This window comes from Calypte anna, chromosome Z (assembly GCF_003957555.1).
Source record: "Calypte anna isolate BGI_N300 chromosome Z, bCalAnn1_v1.p, whole genome shotgun sequence".
Taxonomy (NCBI): domain Eukaryota; kingdom Metazoa; phylum Chordata; class Aves; order Apodiformes; family Trochilidae; genus Calypte; species Calypte anna.
Genome location: NC_044274.1, coordinates 13,526,175 through 13,550,521, shown reverse-complemented (window position 1 = coordinate 13,550,521; position 24,347 = coordinate 13,526,175). Strand labels below are relative to the sequence as shown.

The following is a 24,347-nucleotide window of genomic DNA, read 5'->3' as shown; positions in this document are numbered from 1 at the left end:
GAAGACTTGTAGAAAGCAGTAAAACTGTGTGCCTAAGGTTTTGTGTTGTACAGGTAGTTAAATCCTGTAGCAATCTACACAATGAAGGAACGGCCTTCAGATCAGATTTTTATTTATTTTTTTTAACAATGAACTTTTCTTTGTTGATACTGGAACACCCAAAACTTGTGCCTTTACACAAGTCTTAAGATAACATTCTCTCGTTTGTCATCAAAGCAAAACTTGTATTATACTTATCATCCTTATTTTGGAAATGCAACCCTTCAAATATATCACCAAGTCAGACATTTCCTTACACAGATAATTACAGTTTCTCTCATACAGTTTCTCAACTTCTCTCAAACTTTCTCTCATTACTGGTATCTTTTTCATGCTATAATAAAGCAAAAATTGTCTTGTTCAGAATGCAGTAACTGTGAAACTGCTAACAGCTCCCATCCCAACACTGCTGATCAGTATAGCTCTAACAAGCAGCAGAAAAGCATAGCAAACATGACCTCCTCACTGCAGGCACAAACTCAGAGGTGAAATTTTCATGGATTGCCCGAAAACAGTTGCATTAAAAACAAGAAAAAGGAATTAACAGATGTTATAGCCAGAAGAAAAAAGTGTTACCATTCATTCTGATCTGGACAAAACATGCTACAAAATTTCACTCCTCCGAACAAAAAGACTACGAAAAAATTTTCCACAGATTTCCACCAAACTAAAGTGAATCTTTCAGAAAAATGCTCAAAGATCAGGAGAGAAAGAAAGGAGTTGCTTCATTGTAAATGCTAAAAGTGACTGTTGGGATCATTCAGTATTAACAGTCATATGCTATGGCTATCCCTCCTATTCATATAGCAACGAAATTCTAAACTTGTCTATAAAATTCTATTAAACTGCTCCTTTGTCTTTTTGCAGTACAATGCAAGTCTTATCCTTGTGCAAAACAAACATGATTTTCAAATTTACTGGAACAACGTAAAAAGTTGTACAGACTTTCAGTTTGCAAAGCTTTTACTTTAGCTTAAAATGAGGCATTTTTACTGAGTTTTATAATGAATGAGCGTTAGTCCCTTACAACAGAGTAAGTACCTAAATGGTGTTTCCAACTTGCTGAACTAGTCCTATTTTAATCTGGATTTCAGATAAACCACAGCAATTATGTGTATATGACAAAGCCAAGAGAAGACATTTCACTAGGGAAGGGATGGATGAGAAAGCAAAAATAAAGGACAGGAAACACAAAGAAGTAAAATAAGGGAGGATAAAGCAAAATATACTAAGCTACATGAAATAACAAGGATGTAAGAAATGGAATAATGATGCTGAAAGTCAACACTACAAAAGAATTGCTACAATCTATTAGGAAATACAGGATGAACTAAATAAAGAATGTTATGAAAATTACATTTCCTAGTGTATTAGGAAATGTTTAGAACTAAAAATGCCACGGAATAAAAGAGTGAACACTATTTCTCTAAATTGAAGTGAGGACATTGTGGTAATGTCAATAATATTTTCTGAATCAGTAAGCTGATGACAAAAAGACTGGCTTATGAAGAGATATCTTTACAAACTATAAACCTTTTTAAATATTTGGGTTCACCTAGTGATTTACGATTATATCTCCTAGGAAGCTAGTTAACAGAAGTGGAGCAAAAAAAAATTAAAACTAAAAATACACTTGAAAAATCTTGAGTTCAAAGACACTTTCTCCAAAATCTATCTGTCTTAACACTCAAAATTTGATTTGTAAGAGAAACAGTCACAACATTAGTCTTTTCATGAAAGCTAGCTCTAGTCATTTTAACAGCCTCATTCTTTATATAATAGCAAAAAGACTGATACCAGATTCAAATACCTTCTTTCCCTGGAAAATATGTACCAAGTTATTTGAGAACATGTAAGAAATACAACTTCAGAAAAGTTCACAAAAACATTGCAGAAAATTCTAAATCTGACTTTAAAATTAAAATGTTGCTCATGTGACACAGCTAATAGAGTCATGCCAATCAGACAGGACTTACTAAATCCTTTTATACAAATAACAGCATACAAAACAGACAACAAAAAAGCACTTCAGGCAGATTTTAGAGAACATACATGCATTGTATATGGCTTTTAGGTCTCTAAAAATAGCTGATTTTATGCACAGAGAACAGTGTAAATTCGAAATCCAATCTTTTGAGACTTGACCTGAGTTCCATCAGAAAGTTTTCAGTGTTCCCTATCAAAATCATAAAGGATTCATCTGAAATCTTCACACTATACTGACAACAAAGATCTCACAATGTTCAGTCTAACTCTTGATACCTATTACTAGAACTGGAAATTTTGCCTTTTCTGAACTTGAGAAAGGAAAGCAAAAATGTTCATGTTTCCAAAATAACAAAAAAGAAATTCAAGGAGTCTAATATTTCACAAATATGTAATCCACATCCTGAATTAAGTGTTTAAGAGTTAATACAAACATGTTAGAGAACAAATGGAGCACAGTAAAGACATGATCCAGATACCAACTCTTCATATGTACACAAACATTTTTTATACATTTCTTTAGTTCTACATCATTTCTTATTAGATTAAATACAAAGAACATTTTCATCTCAAATTAATGTTAAAACTGAACTTCATTCCTAAATCAGCCTGTATGCAGCTAAAATCCTCTTCCCTGCCACTTGGTTTCTCTATTTACAGACATGACAACTGAATAAACATTTCTATGTAAGAAATCTAAATTTTTTAAATGCTAAGTATTAGTAATGAACCCTGCCAAATCAGTAACATCTATTTCACAACATGAAATTATCTATTTCACTATAAAACTAAAGACAAAGTTAGAGCACCGAGATATAAGGCAATCTTATTTTAAAAATGTTAAACTGCAGAAGAGACAATCAGCCTACAAACTATTCTGAATTACTTCCTGTCCATATTACTGATTTGAAAATGTCAGCCAATTGTTTACCAGTACCTTTCCTCTTCATGCATACAGTGGACCACAGAGACAATGATTATGTGAATTCTCCTAAAACCAGATCCTGCTTGCAAGCTTACTGTCACACAGCTGGAAGCATGGAGGCTCACCAACAGAGCTGTGTTCATAGTGTAACAGAGACAGATAAGACTTCTCATCTGTGTTCAAATCTCATCATGTCAAAACATGCCTTGGAAAAACATTTTAGTTTCAAATAAAAATATTAAAAAATCTTGGGGCTTGTATACTTAGTAACTCCCATCACTCCAGGTATACTGACTGACTTACAGTAGCTATAGTACTTACACAGACACACTGAAACCAGTTCAAATCATAAATACAGCAGTTATGTTTCACTGGATAAATTACCTAGGTAAACTAGATGAAGAGCAGCTTAAGACCATTCAAGTGTTTCCACATTAGGTACTTGAGCTGAAGTAAATAAATCATTTCAGGCACCTTGTAGCAAGATTTCCAGCCTAGACAAACCCATAGACAAGTTTCACTTTGTTCCCCAAAACCACCATTATAAGCAAGCACATAAATTACCAAATGATTGCATTTAATTTCTAACCACAGAGCAGCAAACCTAAAAGAAAAGGAGGGTAAAAAACCCCCAACTTGATTAATATTAAAAATATAGTCTTACCTTTATTAGATTTGGAGGACTTGTTCTTGTTAGGTTTAAAACAAGAGCCCCTTGATTTATCTTCTCTATCCTTAATAAATTTCTGCACATCATCCAAAGAAAGCTTTTGAAGGACAACTACAGGCTTAGCTCCTTTATTTAGATCTTCCACTAGCCCAATCTTCTCTACTTTGTCCTTCTGTTCACCTCTAAATTCAGTTTTCCGTGACTCCTGAGTTACATTGCCATCTTTATCACGCTTAATTTTTGGAATGACAAAATGTTTCAATGCACCAGATCTTGCCCCCAACAAATAACTGGGAAACTCCGCTTTATTATCAGCATGTGCTTTATTACTATCTAGTTTACTTTTACTCCCATCTGTCCTTCGTTCATCCTTGCTGTTGGGTGATTTAAAACCAGGCTTATCAAGTCTTGTTTTACTAGAATCTCCTTTGCCTTCCTGTTTAATACGAGGGCTGTCAGGCCTTGATTTTGGATCCCCAGAAGAAAATCTTTCCCTTGATTCACCAGACTCATGCCTATGTTTCCTTTCAAATTTCTCAGGTTTTGAACTGTCAGATTTAATACCATGCTTAGAATCATGTTCACTTTTGTTTGAGGATCTCAAATATTCAGGCCTTCTTATCTTGGATGGATCCCCTCTGTATCTCTCTGACTCTGCCCTGTCCTCTGATCTTTGTTTAAGGCTATCATGGTCACGCCTCAGTGCATCAGAAACTGAACGCCCATCAGGCCTTTGTTTTGTTGGATCAGATCTACTTTCAGGTTTTATCCTTGAAGGATCAGATTTCACATCTAGTTTATGCCTAGTTATTTCAATTTTCTTATCTGACAATGGTTTACAGGAGTCTCTCCTGTTATCATGTCTATGTTTTGGTGTTTCAGGCCTCCCTTCAGTCTTCTGTTTTGGTGTTTCAGGCCTGCCTTCACTCTTCTGTTTTGGTGTTTCAGGCCTGCCTTCACTCTTCTGTTTTGGTGTTTCAGGCCTCTGCCTTATTTCCTGCTTGCCATTATTTTGTTTTCCCTCATTTAGCTTAGTCTCCGTTTGCCTGCTCTCATTTTGTTTTGATTCTGTCTGTCTGTTTTCATTTTGTTTCACTTCTACTTGTCGGCTTTCATGTTTAACTTCTAACTGTTTGTTCTCGATGTGTTTGCTTTCCAACCTTCTGCTCTCATTTTGCTGAAATTCCATTTGCCTGTTTTCGTTTTGCTGGATATCCATCTTTTGACCCTCAAAGTCTGTCTTTTTCCTAAAAATCTCAGGATGGTTTTCAGGTTTATATTTAAGAACTCCAACAGTGTCTTCTTGTGGAACACACACAAACCCGTCATACTGCTTTATTTCTTCAGGTTTTTTGATGTTGTCCAAATCCTGAGTTATTGTTGCCTGAGAGTCTGCTCTTCCTGCTTGCTGCAGATCGATACTAACCATCAATGCTGGCCTTGCCCCATTTCCTGCAGAACCTGTCTCCTGAGAAGCTCTGTTTCCTCCAGTAGCACCTCCAGCCTCCTGTGGCTTGTTTTCTTGTTTTCGTTTCTTCAGAGGTTTATCTGGAAGTTAAAAAGAAAAATCACAGATTATATATATAGAGTCTGGTAAATGTCCAGGCAAGAACATCCATTCCCCTCCACTCGCACCCATTAATCCTCCTCATAATGTATACACACATACTGCAAATTCCATTTATCAGCAAAACCAGAATTTCCCTAGCTAATACTTCTTAATGTGTTCAGACTGTCATTCATTACCCATCCACCAGAGGTGCCAATTATTAACTAAAAGAAAAACCACCCTCAAAGCATTTGAAATCTAAGTCCCTGTATGATTCCCAAGAGAGCCTTCTAATAAAGCAGCTGCAATACATAAGGACAACAAACAAACAAACAAACAAACAAAATCTTAAAACCACCAAACTAACCAATTACCCATGAAGCAGAAGTCTGCAAAGATGAAGTTAAGGTACATCTCCACAGCTACTTTTTGAGAAATACTACTATAAAAGATTTCCTATTGCAGATTCAACTGGCTTTATTACACACACACTATGCAAGGACCTGCAATGATTAAGACAGAGGTTCTCTCTACTTGGTTCAGTGCATCAGTTGGACTTCACAGAAATTTTAACCAGGGAAAATATAAACAACAAACAAAAATAATTAAAATAACTCCAACACACCATGCTTTTCTTTGAAGCAAAGCAGTACACTAAGAGTTGGAGTCTACATGAGTATTAGTCAAGAGGCCACTACACACTTAAAGGCTTGAGTATTTTTGCTTTGCAACCATTATGCTTTTCATGGATGAAACAAAATATCCCTTGACAATTTTGTGTAGTGTCAAAAGCTTGATTGTGCAATACGCCTTTAAATTTATGCTAAAAAATAATTTAGTAGAATACAGAAAATGAGCCAACTACACACCCTGTAATGTAGTAGAATTCACAGAAATGAGAAGCATTTGCAAATATAAGAAAAAAAAATAAATCATGTTCTATTCATTTAAACTACAGCCTATTTATGCTGCCAGCATGGTACTCTAAACTAAAAACAATTTCTGCTGTGAAAACCAAAAAGCCCTACCTGTACTAAGGTTTTTAGTCTCACTTCTCAACTAAAATTCTGTAATTTCTCAAAAACCCCAATGACTTTCTTTGTAATGCAGGAACATTACTTTAAATCTAAGGAATTACTAAACATAGGCTGGAAATTCTGTTGATTATCTCTTGTCAAAATGTCAAGACCACAACTGTAATACAAGAAAAAGAATTTTTTTTTGTGCCTGGATTATAGCCAGATGTAATGAGCTCTCATTTTGAGAACAACAGAATCAGTGGTAAGGAGGATGCAATAAAGAATTATGGAAATAAACTCAAGGGAAAAAAAACACCACACCCTCTCAAATTGTAGACCAGAATTGTAACATATGGCTTCTAATTTCTCCTATATTTGTAGAAGATTCTTATTTATAAGAATTAAAACTCTGAAGGATCATGTCCAAAATTAACATTAGAAACAATAACAATTAGTACCATGGTCAATTCCAGTGATGTGGACAGATTTTTTCCACCATCATTTTTAATTCTCAAATCTAGAAATCCTAGAAGTCAAAATTTATGTACAATATTAATGGCTGGAAGATAATATAGACATATGCAATAAACTCCATGCAGAAACCGGACAACTGCAAACATGGAACTTTTCAAAGTTCAACAAAAAGCTGTAGAAATGTTGGCCAAATTTATGATAGCCGTGTGAAGCAAAACAGGTTTGCTAATTAAAGGGTGCAGTTTTTTAGCATGGAGATTTTTGCTTTCACTGTAGTACTACTTGGATTTATATAGCAAGTTGTATAGATAATTTCCCAACAGTACTGAGTAAAACAAATATTTTTTTTGAAACCTTCATGTACTGACAAAAGAAGTTTTCCCCCCTCTAACTAAGTGGTCCTTGAGCTCAATGGGTTTCATGGCAGGTCTTAGGAATGGTCATGAATAGAGACTTCCAAAAGACTAATAGGTTTCAATTTATTTAAAAAGAAACAAAAAACAAACAACAACAAACATATACATTAATACACATACACCCACACACATTATTACCTTATTTCTCAGTTAAAACTCTTTAAATTTTTAAACACAAATTGAGAAACTTGTGTTCTTTAGAAAAAGCCAGTCAGCTTTCTTATTTTGACTCAGAGGCATCAGCCACAGTGAAACCACACTGAAAAAGTCCTATGAAGCTCTGATGGTGAATCTAGTAGTAGCCTTTAAGATATTCATGTTATGAGTTACCTGCCCCATTCCTTTAACTATTCCTCATCAGCTGTAGCAGAAGGGAAGATGCATTCATACTTCCACAAATTTTCCATTTGATTTTCTAATGCATCACCTAAGGCACTAGTGAAGATGGCCTGCACTAACCTACCAGGCTAAACGAGTCAGCTAAGAGCCAAGCAAATGTTTCCCTCTGTTATTTATACTATAGGAGCAAGGCAGATGGCCAGAAGCTGTGATGCCTTAAACAGCTGTAGCTGGATCACCCAAAACTCACCTTTCTGAGCCCTCATGCTGAAGGCTCCAAGATTAAACAACCAAAACAATTCAAGTAGAAACATTTTTCTCGCTTGAACTTCTGTAACTGACCAGGTTCAAAAAGCTGCTGCTCTTCATCCAAAATGTCAAATTGTAAGTTGAGAACACATAAGTAGATTGTAGCACAACTTGGCATACACAGTCCCTCAAATACAGAGCTCTTCTGATGCTCCTTCTTCATTTTTCTTGACAACTGAACACTGATGCTTTAGAAAGACATTATAACCACAACTTGTTGACATCTTATCTGAGAAGAAAGGGATGCCTTCAAAGTTTTCTTTGCCTAAATGGCAAGGTAATTGCAGACAGAGTTACAGATTACTCACAGTTTCCTTGATATTTTCCATGCATTTTGATGGTGATTCTCAGAAGTAGATTGACCATGACTGCATTGCCTCTATGATATTTCTGGACTTTGGACAAAAAAGCTGGCCCAAGTATATCAAATATCAAAGTGAACCAGGACACAAAAGGTAGGATGAGCACACAGTATCATGATCTTCACTGAGCATAATGAAAAAAAAACCTCCAATGAATGAGTACAAAAACTTAAGTGGCTGTGATAGCTGCAGAAATCTCAAAGATGAAGTAGACCACTGAGCTTCAAGAGCTTTGTAAGTTCTTGAACTCACTTTGAAATATAAAAAAATAGTAACAGAGAATTAGACAGATGAGGTGAGAGTAATAATTACCCTCTGAAAACATTTGTCTTCATATCTTCTCTTCTCTTCTACAATCAAATATATGCAAGATTGTATACATCTGCTTTGTTAATCTGTAAGACCCAAGACCCCTTAGGGTTTTGACAAATAAAGAACTGAAGAACTTCTCCAGTATCTATTAAAATATACTTCATATCCTTCAAGGCATCAGTATCCAGGCTACATCCACTTCATTCCATACACAGTAGAATTTCTCTGTATTGTCAGCATCTAGAACTTTGCCAAAATACCAGGCTTCTATTTTGCTTTCCAGTCCTGCAGACCTAGTTTCAAAGCTTCTCACAGTTCTGAACATGTAGGCTCACAAGCTCTTTGACCAATAAAGTGTGATGAATATGTAGTCACCACAGAAGAGCTTTCTGATTATATTAGGTTTCAGTTATCCAAGTCTGTTGTTTTCAGATTCTTTTCTTTTTAGCAACATTACTCATTCCTCCACCAATAAAACAGATGTGACTAAAAGGTAACTACATTTTGTTCAATTTCCTGTAACAAATCTGTATCTGTTCAGAGCACAGTGATTCTCATAGATATACATCCTTCGGGGCTGGCAGATCCACACGGACATTCTCTTTATATTGCAACATGCTTACTCAAAGGAAGTACCTTGGTATGGAAAATAAGATCATAAGGTACCTCATTCTAAAAAGTACACAGGAACCACAAGTCTGAAATGGAAAAAAAGATGCTCTGGATTTCCAAGCAGTTATCTCTCATTTGTCCTCTTATCCTGAAGACAGGTTGTGGCCTTGATCTTTGAAAATATCTTTGTGCCAAAATGACGAATACTTTCAGATTTAGAAATTAATTAATTAACATGGAACTTCTGTTCTGGAATAAGAAATCTTCAAATATATTTCTGCTGCAAATGTGAGTCAATCATGATTTGAAGAATACCCATCCTGGAAGTGGATATGCTTGGACGCTGCTAGAGACAGCAGCTGGATGAAGAGAGCTGTACTTCAGCTGGAGGAAGGATCTCCATTCTTCCATTTAACCTGAGGCCTTTCCAAACCAACAGCCACAACACCAATGGAAAACCAGTGATGAAGTCTCTGATGCTACTGGTTTCTTGCAAACCTGGCAATTGTGTTAAATCCCAGACCAAACTCTTTCAACAAGGAAGTGTGATTAGCATGATAGCCTAAAAACTTCTAGAACTGCTTGTCCTAGCAAACTGAAATGGGCCTTTTAAAAATACCTGTGAGAAGGCAACAAGTCTAAATAATAAGTATGTGCATTGTTACTAAGCTTTATTTGAGCAGAATTACATCATCTACTGTTTGGTAGATGTTAAAATCAACCAATTGCTGAATGATCTTGAATAACTTCAAAGACAGAACAGATAAAATTATCACTTCTACAACATCTTGTAAGGGATTCAACTGGATACTTCATATCCAAGATGGTAAAATGTGAATGTACACCCCTTCAGAACCACAAGGAAGACTGGCAGTCTAATGTTTAATTCTGGATGAACCGTTTTGATGACTCCAGTACAAACTTTTTTAAAGCATAGCAATTAAGATTTTTATACTTTAAAGCCTAACATTGTTCAGATATTACTGGGATACACCTCCACTCCACTTAAAATATAATTTCCTTGTATTATAGAAATCAGCAATGAGTAAATTTAAACAATCTAAGCAGTTATGACTCATTGCCAATTCTTCCATTTTAAAACAATGTTGGAGACAAATCAGCCAGAGACCAATTACATGCTTATCTTATGCAAACAGTCAAGACTAGGAATTTTCAACAGGTAACACAAAGCTGTGTATCTAAATAACAAATCTGTGTTTACTGACAAGTATTTTCTTAGTTAATTTTCACAGATTTGTTTGAAGTTGACCAACTTTGCCCTGAACCTAAGCCCATCAATCTAACCCAGGTGCAAGGAAGGTTTCCAATTACTGTAATGGTACTGATGGATGATCTCCCAATGGAATGAGGGCAAATATCCATTATCTATCTACTTCTTCATAAACTTTCAACATTACTGAACATGCAAGTTTGCTCTCACTTGACCTCCCCCCAAAGCCAAAAGCTAATAAACAAACACTTGAACAACCAGAGAGAATGCTTCCCATCAGTAGAAGAGATTTCCAAAGTACTTGCTTCTCCCCTTTAAGGAGAGACTCAGCAAACATGGGACAAAAAAAAATCTCACTGCTTGCTCTCTCTCTTACAGAAAAAACTAAGAAGTATAGTTATGAACCTGGTATAGGAAGCTTTATAGAAGAGAACGTAATTTTAAAGTCTCTGAAGTAGAGATGAAAGGGCTTCCAGCTGCTGCAATTCAGAGGAAGGGATTTCTGACAATCTGAACAGAAACAGATGCTAATTTTCAGCAGTCCATTAAAAGGCTTTATCAAACTTCTAGGCAAAAAGGAAAGTCCCACAGGAGAGATGCCCACACTCATTGAGGACAAAACACAAAAAGACTACAGGAGTCTCTGATATGTCTTAAAGACTACAGTAGACTCCAGAATCTTTATTTTCCTAAAGTTTTGGGGTTTTTTTCCTAAATATGACAATAATGTTATCAGCATACCTGGAGAGTTAAGTGTGATCTTATGATATTTTCTACTTAAAAATGTTTAGGAAGCCATTATTCCCTGTCAAATATAGCAATCGAAAAGAAGTATTACACTAGAAAAGAACAAGAATTTAACTCCAGAAAAGCATCTTCAAGCTTCTCACTTGTTTAGAAATTGGAAACCATAACTCAGCCTTCCTGAATTTAATACTGCTTTTACAAACAATTTGATTTTATTTATGAGATATATTTTTCCTGTCACAAATGCTGAATTTTATCCACATGATTGCTTTAAGAATCATAGTTTCTTAAACTCAATTGTTAAAGTACCTGAGCAAAACATGAAGTGCAAATTATGTTGAAATACACAATGCAGCAACTAATTTCACAAGAAAAAAGCAACACACTAACAGTAAACTTAATTAAAACTACTTATTTTATGTGTCACTTAAAAATTAAGATATCCAATCAATTTTTAATTCATTTGTATAAACAGCTAACATTAGAAATAATCAATGACTTTGAAATCTCCCTTCCAGGTGTTGATTTTATACTGACAACATACCTCACGCTCAAAAACATCTTCAACTAATTAGATCAAGTAACATTTATACTTCATGATGATGAAAAAAAATCTGTGCCGCCTTACGTTGATGTCAGAGTGAATTTAGTGACTACGAACTATAGATATGCTGGGATTAAACTCTTGACAATTTTTCAAATTTTACATGTCATTTCTTTATCAAGGCTTAAAACCATTAAAGTTTCTTAGAATAAAATAAACACCTTACTGGTTAAGTTATATTGAAAGTCATCCCATCTTACATGTATAATTAAGAGAACACATTACATGCAATTTAAATTTAATTCTCCAATCTTAGTCTATGCTACAAATTAAAAAATAGACTTTTGATTAAACCGTGAGGTTTTAGTTATTTTCTATACCAGCTGATGAGAGGTTTCTGTACTACCTTATATAAAGCATAACCTAGGATAAATGAGGAATTTTATTTGATGTTACACAAGAGCACCAAGATAATGGAAACACCACTAAAAAATGATGCCTTTGCATATTTTGTTCTTCTGGCAATCAGTACTTAATTCTTTATAAAAAATATTAAAGAAAGTAATTTTTCCTAGACAGATGAAAACATTGTACCACTTAATTGCTATTTCTCTAGTTAGAAGAGGAATTTCTTCCCCTTATTTTTCTTAAAACATGTGTGAACAGACACCCAAATAATTCCACCCTCTCATCTATAGAACTGGAGGTTGCAAAACTGCTTTACCTGGAGAAACCACATGAGGTGCCAGGCTCATCCATTATCTCACATGAAATCCAGACCTAACAAAAGCTTTTATACACAGAGTATATGATACCTAATTCTAACATTCTCCTCATATGTGGTGACATAATTGTTTATATTTTACACTGTCTCATTCATCTTGTGGTATTAGTGACTATATATTATTATACAAATGACTACACTTGTAGCTCCATTTTTAAGGGAATAAACCCCCTATAACATAGTTTCTAAATTAATATTAATCTACTGGCTATAATTAGACCTTCTGTCATTTCATTAATTGGCTACAAAAATTAAACATAAATAAACAATTCATTCTTAATAGTGTTCTTCTATTAGCTTCTTCTTCGGGGAACTTTTGGGGGAAATGGGTCATGAGATGAAAGGGATAGGAGCTGGATAAGAACTTAAAAGGTAAGAGTAAAAAGTTACTTACCTACAACTGTAGTTTTGAGAGTTTTGCTCCGGCAGATTCACACTCTTGGGATGTGTGTCTCTGCTGCTATGGGCTTGGAACGAACTAAAAAAAGAAGGGCCCACAGCAGGCATCCAAATGCCCCCTAACTGATCCAATTATTGCAAATAAAGTTATTACAGCTTCACTTCTTCCTAATTCAAAGAATCCACAGTAAGATTCCAAAGAACTGGGTGAAACGGAACCTCAGATGTAAAATATATAGGGAAAAAAACAGAGATAGGAGTAGGCTTGTTTAATTTCAAAAATGCTTCTAATGCTTTTAAGTTTTTATTTTTAAATATTAGCCTCCCAGTAAAATGGTTAGCGTTTAATGATTTCGTTATTCTTTCCACAAAATCCACAGAACTTTTTCAAGTAAAAGTATAATTCCTTAATCTATTAAAATAGATACATTACATAAAATTGTCTTTGAAGTAGCATAAAACCTAACGGTGAACACACAATACTTATGCATGGAGGAGCTAAAATTGAAATTTAACAAATCTTAATGAAATAAAAAACAAAAGCAATTTGGAAAAAAGATGGGTTACTTTCTCTTTTTCAAAGTTATCCTTCCTTTTCACCTTCCTAGAAGACTAGAGTTCCTTTTAACATTAGTATCTTAAATATTTTTTTTGTTCACAGTATTTGGGACTTTTAGAAAAGCATGAAAGATTTGGAGGGATAACCCTTGAACTTGATAATTAATTAATTAGCAGCTCCATCTTGAGGAACACGAAGAACTTAATATAACGTTTTAGGAAAAGTTTTAGAGCAAAAGTAACTGGATAACTTTGACCTACTCTACTATTCATAAACACAATCTCCTATCTGAACACAGGCAAGAGCAAAAGTTAACGCTAAGAACTGAGGTTACTAAACTGAAATTTCTCCCTAAACAGCCACTGCCCCTCAACCAAGAAAAAATGTTTCTGAGAAGAACAGAAATTCCTAGGATGTATTTTTGTAAAACTCAAAGGGATTTCTTGTAATTTCTCTGAGCAGTCAGCTACAAAAAGTGAACAAAGCACAACCAGTTAAGTGACCAAAATAGGCTAAGAATATGGACCGCAATGTGTTTTCGTAAGTATTCAATAGCATAAGGTAGTACAGGAAATGTGACAGTGATTAGAAGAGATGAATTTGTGTGCAAAGCTTTGTTACCTTTCTAAATAGAGTATTTAATCTAAATCAGTGCACCTAAGCAGAGGATGGTTCAGTTGTTGACTGCTGCAGAAAAAGATAATGCCATTCTGTATGAACCTTTCCTAATAACTTTTTCAAACTCAGAAAATCTGAGTCTTGATAAAAACTATCTGTAATACTACAATTACTTTCAAAAGAAAAGATACGATCTAGTACTGATTGACAGCTTGAATCTGATGAGGGCATAGAGGCCACTGTGAGGGGGGAAGGGGAACTGAAGATCCAAGGTATGTCATGTTCCATAGACTTAATTATTTGTTCTGAGTCTATTAAACATAATAGATGTAGCAAAATGTAACTTCTGGTGTCAAGTGCCTTGATCTGCAAAATCTCCAACTAGTCTTTTCACTAAAAGGTACAAAAACTTAATGCAGAATTAATCAATAAAGAGAGACCTATCTGATGGAAAAAGTAGGAAGAGGAGATGGACTCTCATCCATCTCCACACAGAACAAGGACAAAACAGACTTTGTCTAACTCTGTGCCCCTCTACCATAACGAAAAGACAGCATAATGCACTTATTCCAAGACCTAAACAGACAGAAGGTTAGAATTATAAAAGCAGAGGTCTAGAAAGTGCTCAGATATGAGCCAAAAGGTTGTTGATATTCTTGATATGCACATGCATATCTCAGAATCATGAGGTCAAGTCTGCCAGAGTATGCATCAAACAAAATCATGAAAATAAGGTTTTAGTAAGATAGATTGCTTTTCAAAGAAGGTACTTGTGCAAGATCCTGCATTAGTTCCACCTCTGAAACAGAAACTGCCTGCCACTTTTGAGACTTTGTTTTGTAAAAGCTAAATATTTTACTGGTTTTGATAGAATTAATGATTTATTACATAAAGTACTAATTTATTGCATGAAGTAGTAATTACCAAAGGGCTACAATCCCCAGTTCCCATCTGCACCAAACAATACAAAAAGACCTCCGCATTTAGTAAAAAATGCCTTTGGCAAGTCAACAGTTGTACAACTTTTACCCAGAATGCTCTTAAAGAAATTTCTGCCTTTCCTCTGCAATAAAGAGTTGCAAGACTACTACTTGTTCCAAGCTGAGAAAGAATGTATCATACCCAAATATGCCTTAGTTGTTTTAGTTGTTAAAAAGAAACAGTATGAAAACCTTTGATGAATATTACTACAGAGATTTCACATCAAAACCAGAAGGACAGAAGAGATCACAATCACAACTTGCAAGCATACTCAAGCATACATTACAAGTAATGTAATACACAAAAATGTGTGCACAGAAAACGTATTGGGAATGCAGTATTTTCCCATGTCTTGATCAAAAAAGCAGCAAAGATGCTTTCATGCATATTTTAGCATGTGCTAGTAAGTTCTCTACACTTGCTATTGCAAACCACATACTATCACTATGCCTTCCTGTTCTAATTACACAATGTACTTGCAATGAATGTGATCTGAAGGCATAGCATATGTACTAAAATTCACAAATGCCTTTTTTTCTTTAATGCATAAATACAGTAAGCAGCTTCACAAAAATTAATTACATATTTAGGAGTTACTGGCGATATATCTAAGAGATTTATTCCCACTATACAATAGAGGAAGCTTCTTCCTGCAGTCACACCAAACATTTCTACCGAGGACAGTGCCAGAGTGTAACAACTTGTAGGCATGTACAAACCTACAAGACACAGCCAAGCCATTACCAAAACACTAGGAAGCGTATTTCTCCAAGCTTCTGTCAAAGCTTTTCTAACAGGTTTTCAGGAAATCTGTTGCAAGACTGCCAAAAAATCCATCAACTCAGTAATATTCATTCATGGCTGAAACTTCCTCAGGCAAAGTGAAAGGTGCCGTCTAGCACAGGGGCAACTTAGAATAAATGGTTATTTGTCCCAGTGTAAGGCAATAAAACTTGAACATGATGTGTAGCAATTGCAGGAACCCAGGAAGAACTGAGACCTGCCAAAGGATGCAGGTAGAAGGGAAGCTCAAGGCTGTGAAGATGCGCACTGAGCAGTGGTAAAGGGAGAGATAATGTTCTGTAAAAATAACTCATTTCTCCTAAAGAAACAAATCAGAGTCTGTTCATGGCTATGTGATTACATGGAAAACAAAGTTTAAAACTAATGCTCAACATTTCCAGAAAGTTTGGAGAAAAAGGAAAGTCTGTTTTAGCCTAGCTCTTGTTGAAGGCTGCTGTGCACCATCAAAAATACACTGTTTTTCCAGATGCTTCTCAGATAAATCATGCTGAAGATTCTACTTGAAGTGTGTTGATATAAAGGTATTTTAAGTATTATGAGACAAACCACAAGCTCTCCACCAGTAAAATTTAAAATCAGTAGATGAAATTTAAGCAGACACAAATTCCCCATTTCATTAAAGACAGTAGAGATCTCTCTTGACTTGAGCACAAATATTCCACATATATGCAAAACCAGCATTTCCTAAAAAGACTTGATTTAGTTAGCAAATAAGAAATATCTAAGAAGTCAAACCTTTCAGCAACTGCAGTAATCACTATTACAAACACACACATAAACACACACGCTCTCTCCCTCTCTTCCTTCCCTCCCCCTTCCCAGCATCTTTAAAAATCTCTGAATAGAGGGAGAATTCTTCCTCTCTCTACTGGTTAAAAAACTTAAACTGTATGTAAATTCAGTTGTGCATCCATTTAAGTATGTCCAAAATTCACCATTTGCACTTAGGAACTTCCTAAATAAAAATGTGCACCATTTTCCACTTGACAAATCTTTTCCTGCAAGTATCTATTAAGCATCATATGAAGAAAGATTTTTTTCTTAGAAATTAAGTACAGTGCAGATGAAGTGTTTTAAAAATACTTATTTTAACCTTACACTATCTCATTTATAAAATACAACTTAATTTAAAAATTTATATGTGGAATGTGGATCTATTTTTGAGACCTCTGAAGCCCAAGACTTTCAAACCACTTAACAAAAAACCAAAACAGAATACCCCAAGAGGATATTCAATGACATCAGTTAAGAGAACCAGTATAGATACTCAACTAAAGAGAAAACATTCCAGAGTCTCATCTCTCACCATATATATATATCTGCTAGTATTCTAAAGCTTGTAATTCCTATGTAATAATAAATTTCCAGTTGAACAAACACTGAAGACAACACAGTTATATATATTACCATTAATCTTGCCTTTAAAAGGACAGACGTGATTTTAACCTACCACTTTCTTCATATTAGGTTCAAACAGGGACACAAAAAAATAAAAAAAGGATAAAACCTTTCTTAAATCAGGCAACATGAGAAGTTAATTAAGAATTAAACTATCAAAATTTACTACAAATTTGCTACAGATTTTGACTTATGGTATTCCTGGGATTTTAGAAACTGTAAGTAAAATCAATTACACTTCATTCAGTCTCATGATTCAAAAGAAATGAAAGAAGTTTAAAAAAATTTTGAAACATAAGAACTACACTTTCCATCCATTAGGACCCCAAATAAAGAATACCAATTATCAAAAATATGCACGTGAGAGAGTACAGTTCGTTGTTGGAGGGGAATGGAGATGAATGTCGCAGAAAAACCTACACTGAGTAAACAGAGTTGAACTATGTGACAATGACAGGAAGTTTTATATATATATATATATGGGTTTGATATGCATATATATATATTTATATAATATATATAGTGTATACACACACACAATCCTTTTACCTTTATCTTGCACTTCTTTTGAAAATCGCTCCCTTTCAATAGCTGATTCACGTTCTATCCGCTCAATTTCAGCCAATGCATCCAATTCTACTTCATCATATGACGTTATAGCTCCTTGTTGCGAAACCTGTTGCTGTGTCTGTACCACAGGAGTTTGAGGTTGTTTTGCAGCAACTGAAGTGTTCTGTTGTAAAACAGGCACTTGTTGTGCCTGAAGGAAAGCTGTCTGTTCATGCTGCGGCAAACACTGAGCAGCGTTTAGTGGGCGGTTAACATCCTGTGGAGTAACGGGTGTTTTAGAAGTCTGTCCTGGGTACTGCACATTAAAAGGAATATCACCCTCTGACACACTGCTGTTTTCCAAACCAGAAAGCATATCATCCTGCTGGTCCATATCCGAAGATCTTACACGAGACAGTCTTAATGTAAGCTTAGTGGAGTCCTTGGAAGGAGAGCTAATGATATCATACATTGCAGCTTTTTCAGTCTGGTCTTTTTCATCCTTGCCTAACTTCATTTTCTTTTGTTTCTTTTGCTTTCTTTCTGGAGAATCTAACAATATGTCTGGGGGAACATCTCTAGGTGATGAATAAGGTGGAGGCTGAGATTGTTGGATTAAAGGTTGTCTTGATCCTAGAATAATAATTCAGAAAAACTGAACAGTTATGTTGTTTCATGTTTATATAAAAACACACTAAATATAACCTAAATAATTTTAATGTGTATTTCTATATATATGTGTTCGCAAAAAGGTTGAAATAAGACTGGTAGGAAGCAGACGATTTCTAGATCAAGATGTAATGCAGACAGCTGTAGTCTTATTTCCGAGACATTTTATCATTTACTGCAAGTAGAGAAGGGGCCATTTCAGAAAAGATGGAACAACAAAAAAAAAAACCAAACAAAAAAACCACCACCAAAAAGGAGTAAATTAAAATAACACCTGCAGGTTCAGAATATCAGCTATTAGAGCATGGTCAATAAAAGCAAGCTGACTACAGGAAGATCAAAAAGCTTCTTAGTGAGGTTCAGTGATGAAGATTTAATGATCAGTGTATAGGCATTAGCCATTTTAGCCACACATTTTACATTAAAAAATATATATCAAAACATTAAAAATCTCTAACTTTGATTGTGACAGTTAATTCTAAACTATATTCTTATTTTTATTTTATGTAAACTTATTCAAACCTCCTCCTCTCATCACTAGTTACAAAACACTAATTATCTTTGGGCATTTTTTAATCATTCCTTGCCTGATCCCCCCTCTTTTTTTCTTTTTTCTTTTTCCAAACATGAATTTTTATTTCTACATGCACTCATTTCAGGCTCTGAATGTATCTAGAGAATTTTTAAAATATGACATTTTTACTTAAAAGCATTCTGCAATTAATCACATTTAACTTTTTTGTTCTTCAAATTAAACCAGCTCCCCATAAATGTTAGCCTTAAAAAACCCTTAAAAAAAGGGAAGCTTTTTATACTTTTCCAGGTATAATTTGGAACTACGTTTTTTGGAATAAAAAGGACTAGTGGTGTGAGGAATAAACCCCCCCCAAAAAAAAACAACCCCAGAAAAAAGGCCCAATAGGGTAAGCCTCCTCTTGTTAAACCAAAAATTCATCTGATTCCAATCATCCACTAGAGAATACTAATCTTCAGAAAGCAGTGACTGAGATTATAAGTAGTCATTTTGGTTGAGGTCATCATAGATCAGTACATGGGACAACAATTAAATACTAATTGGAATACAGGACTCCATGTGCTTCATTCAAGATACATCACAAAGAATAAAGCTTTTCTACAGCTTATTCTACAGCTTTAATTTCTGCCAGGTATTTTAAGCAACGTACTGACCTGTAGATAAAAAAAAAAGAATTGATACTTCTAACAAGGCTTCAATTCACATGAAAGGTGTGACTTCATTGATGATGTTTCTGTGTGGACTACTTACTTACTTTCTCTCCCTAGCATGTTCTGTAAGAAGTTCTGTAACTTCATTATGTAGACAACAAGGTATGTTGTCTACATGGACATGTATGTATGGACTTATCCCTTTCCTGACCATCAGCAATAACTCAATATTCTGCCAGTAACTTCCACAATGTTGGGAAGCCCATTTTTGATTCTCAAGATCTTTCCACTACGCTTCTCCTCCTCAAATCAGACATAACACTCAACTACTAGTACTGTAGTTCTGGCTACACTGTCTGAAGGTCTCTCAGAGCCTTTCAGCTCAGATTTCCTATTCTTGTGATGCTCCCCCTTCCCAATTACTGTCTACTCTGGTAATTGACAAGACTGTCTTAGTGTAATTTATACCAGAAATCATTAGGTACTTTTTTAATTTATGGTAATGACTACCATCCAGGAAACATGAGCTGCATTTTTATTTCTTACAATACTAAATGCAACTCTAAACTTTTCCAAGAGATCTAACTGGTATCTTACTCTTGAATTATCTCTTAAAGGAATACTTTTGAAGTTGCAACAATAGAACATTTACTGGTTTTCACAGTTACACTTCAAATAAAGGATACAGATTTGAAACTCCCCTGTCCTAAATTCTTAAGCAAATATGACAAAATTATTCTGATTTGGTATTAATTTGGTATTTTTTCATGATGAAACAACAGGTACCATGATTCATTTTATTCCTGGGTAAATTTGAGGAGGTCAGAAGGATTTCAGTGCATTCCATTGAGCATGTTTACAATACAGTAAATAAATAAACAGCAGTAAAGTTTTCCCTCTCTGAGGCAGCACTACGAATAGGTATTTGAAAATATCTTGATGAAGGAAATTCCTGAAAGGTGTTGATAATAAGTCCATTAAGCTGCATTTTAAGAGTTCTTGTTTTGGCAATAACTTCACATATATCTGAGATGTATAATGATGATGAAGCCTCTGGCAACAATGATGTGTAGAAGCTAAAACGCCTATCTTACTGAGGTGAAAAGAAATTGCAAAAGATGAAGTTTTCTGGAAAGGTTTCATTCTACCACAGACATCAGCATTTTTTAAAAAGTATTACACCTTGAATGTGAACCACATTCTCTTGGATGCTTAGACTTAAAGCAAAACATCGCCATATTACACACTGAGAGTTTTGCCTATTACTGTTGAAGTTAGCCTCAAATATTTCTCATGGCAGAAGGCTCGAGCCTTTGTATGTCTAAGAACAAATCTCTTACAAGATTTGTTGATAGCAGAAGAAATGTTATTGTGGAAAGAATAAAGATAAAAAGGCATTATCTTTTTACTGAACCAGCCAAAACCCGAAGGTTGAGGACTTTCATACAAAATGCTATCAGTGTAGTAAATCACATAATGATCTTCAGAAACCTCCTTTGGGAATGAATCTAATCTGATAATTTTATTTTCAAACAGAAGAACATGTAGGCAGCCCTTGAGCCTAAATCTAGGTCTCTAGGGTAATTCAGGATAAAAAAATCTGACTTTCTGTAGTTCATCTTCCATAGTACCAGTAACAGAACTTTGTGTAATCACTTTTCTTATGACAAAAATGTGTAAAACTTGTGAGATAAAGAGATGCTCCACTGATCTGGAATGATCATTGTATCATTACTGAACAAAGTACTGATGTTGAACCGGGTAACAGCAAATTTAGCTGAGTAGCAGGTAACATCAACAGGAAATAGGGCCTCTACAAAGTACAAATACAGCCATCAATACCTCTAATATTTTTCAGTAACAGTTATCCTGACCACCCATGATAGTCCTGGGACTCTCTATATTAATTGATTTTCCTACTGATTCCTATTGGCAGATTGCACTGAGTATGGAAAAAGTGTTATCAACTGTTGTAGCAACTTGTAAACACCTTTTCTTCTATGACTCCTGACTGATTTCTTATCAAGTCCTTCATAATGCAAGCAACAATAAAATGCATTGCATTGACAGAGACAAAGCCTTCTTAAAAATACAAAGTTTAAAAACCACTTACTGTTTTTGTTTACCCCTGGAATGACTTCACTTCCTCATTGTGCATCAGTAAACTTGGTTAGCAAACAAGCTTCTGTTCAGTGGACTGCACACATCACTGTCATCTTCATCTTATGTTTTTTGTTTGTACACTTCCTAATCACACCACGGTACTCACATATTATTTAAGCCTTCATGACACTTCCTCTGATCATCTCTGAACATCTTCAGAGAAAAGACCACTTGCCTTTCAGAGCTGATGCACCAAGGTCACACTACCGATCACATGCCTAAACACAACTATTAAGATTACTAGGAACTTAGGATTCACATATTTTACAGAATATTAGAGAATTATTGGCTTTCCACCCGCACAACAACTTTGAAAGGGTCACTCAAAATAGTATCTTCGTATTCTTTAAATTGCCTTGCAGGCAAAAGTTCCAGATGTTGACAGAAAATCTTTCACCCATCCTGTATTTGTTTGCCTAATCATGAAAGATGAAAAAAACTGCTAGTGAACAAATGATGACTGATTCATAGCATACTGGAAAGAAACTTTGAGAAGGTTCAAGTGCTGTGCCTTCCCAACCCATAGCAAAGTGATCCTTGAGACACCAGGAACACTACTTAAATGGGTACTGAATTGTTGTACAAACCTAGACACAGCATTCCAGCCTTTTTAGTGGAAGCCTTTGGAAAACACAGGCTTTAATCAATGTACACATTTTATACGTGTGTTATTAGACTTCACACCTGAAAAACTACAGTGTAATTTCTTAAAGGCAGAAGCTGGAGAAGGAGAACGAATCAGAGCATTCATATGGCATTCATACTGATGTTTGGAATGGAAAAGTTAAGAACCTGGTGATGACAGAACCTGAGGAAACTACTATTGTGAAAACACTTCAAGAGACTGAAGTCACAATCTGTAAACCGATGTGTCTTATTTTTTTAATTGTATGCAGTCTTATTTACCACTTTCACATAAATGGAATGTTTTAATGAAAATGTGATTATACAAATTTGCTCCTCTGGCAGACTCAAAAAAGGAAAAGCAGTCCCTTAAAAAGGATGGTAAAGGATTGCCCACATTATTATACATAGTCTGTATTAAGTACAGACTAGAAGAACAATTTCTTTGTAAGGACTGAAATAAAGAAGTAGTATTTGAAAGTGAATTCGATACGTATTTACCAAATGAAAACAATTTTATTTCATATAGCAGCTGGTCTTGTGGGTGAAGAGCATTGAGTGTCATTTCTGGACTTCATAATGACTTTCAATATAGATTCTCATATCAATTACACTAACAACCTGAGGAAGCATGATCTAGACAAAAATACTGTGAGACTGCAGCCCAGCCTATTGCAAAACTGTAGCGTTCACAGACTACCATTGGTTCTTGGTACAAACAGATGAAATAGGTGAACAATTAGGTAAACAAGTAAAGCTTTCCAGACCACTGTCTTACAAATGACAGTTTAAAATATCTGTCATTAATAACTTCTCGCATGTGGGAATTAAGAGTATTTTTTTAATTTAAAGATCACAACAGGTTTTCGTGTTAAGGCTTTGAGAGAGAGGCCTAGAACAGCTTTTAAAAGCAGAATCAAAAACGACAACTTTCTGACTAAATTTTTGGAACAAAAGAGGTATCACAGATGTGATTATTCAGCTGTGAAACACCAATTTTAAACATATGACAGGAAAAAGATAAGCTCTACAGATATATAGCAGTATGTTTAAAGTAACTTGCAATATTACTCTAAGTTATGAGCAAAGAGTAGCTATATTCTCACACAACAGTAGTATCAGAGAGTTGTCTATGGCACTTTTCTAAGTATTCATCCTTAAGTCTTCAAATAGATTTGTACCTATGACTTAGGGCAGTACAACATCACAACAAATGCAGATCAATTGAATTCAGATAAAAACAAAGATTATTAGAAGTGCAAAAATCATGACTTATGTAAAGATGTTAGAAAGACGCCTGTGCTGTTAAGTCTGTAGAAGATTAATTATTGCAAGACATGATAATGTTCTTGATATGTTAATGATTACCATAAAAAAAGGACATGAATTGCTTTGTCTTGCCCAAGGGAAAGAAATCAAGAACTGTCATGCCTAACTGCAACAAAAATTATTCAGGCTAAGCATTAAGAGAGAAGTTCTATAGTACTAAAAATCAGAACAGGCTGCATGGCAAGAGTAAGGAAATTCCATTTCTGACGTTGTAAAAGTAAAAATGGACGCAAGTTATTGTGAATGACACTTGAAGAGATGATCCAACATGAGAGTAAGAAGATGGAAAGCCCTCAAGTCCTTTCCCAACACATTTTCTAAAATTATAGAACCTTTCTCTGGCAATCTTTTCCAGAGATAAAGAAATTATGCCTTTTTATTAGACTTATTACAGTAACTGACAATGTTGACATTAATGTTCAAAGAGCCTAACTTAATTTAAAATTCAAACTTTAAGGAACAGCACATGAGACAGACAAAATAAAATATGTTTGCAAGATTTTTAGGGGCAGATGATATTCACTTTCTACATAGTCTTCCAGTAGTTTTCAGGGAGAAGTCCCACCACTTTCTCCAGAGCTCCAAATATCTCACAAAAAATTCAGCTGTGGCTGTTCTAACTTAGAATTGATGTATTCAGAAGCATCCTTACATAAAAAAATCTAAAATCTAGAGAAAGTAGCAAGAATAAATATTTATTTTGGCCCTGTCCAAAAAAAAATCTTTGAAGGAGAAAGGATGATGTGACAAT

At 34.9% G+C, this 24,347-nt stretch overlaps 1 protein-coding gene across 1 annotated transcript in view; it reads right to left on the bottom strand.

The window, feature by feature from the left end:
* The window catches only part of NIPBL (NIPBL cohesin loading factor), a 149,899-nt gene that overhangs the window by 49,222 nt on the left and 76,330 nt on the right, over positions 1-24,347 (bottom strand). Inside the window, exons 9-10 of the mRNA XM_030466730.1 lie at positions 17,627-18,259; positions 3,615-5,168 (exon numbers count right to left, since the gene is read on the bottom strand). Of these exons, the coding sequence (XP_030322590.1) occupies positions 3,615-5,168; positions 17,627-18,259 (2,187 nt within the window). The remainder of the gene's footprint in view (positions 1-3,614; positions 5,169-17,626; positions 18,260-24,347) is intronic.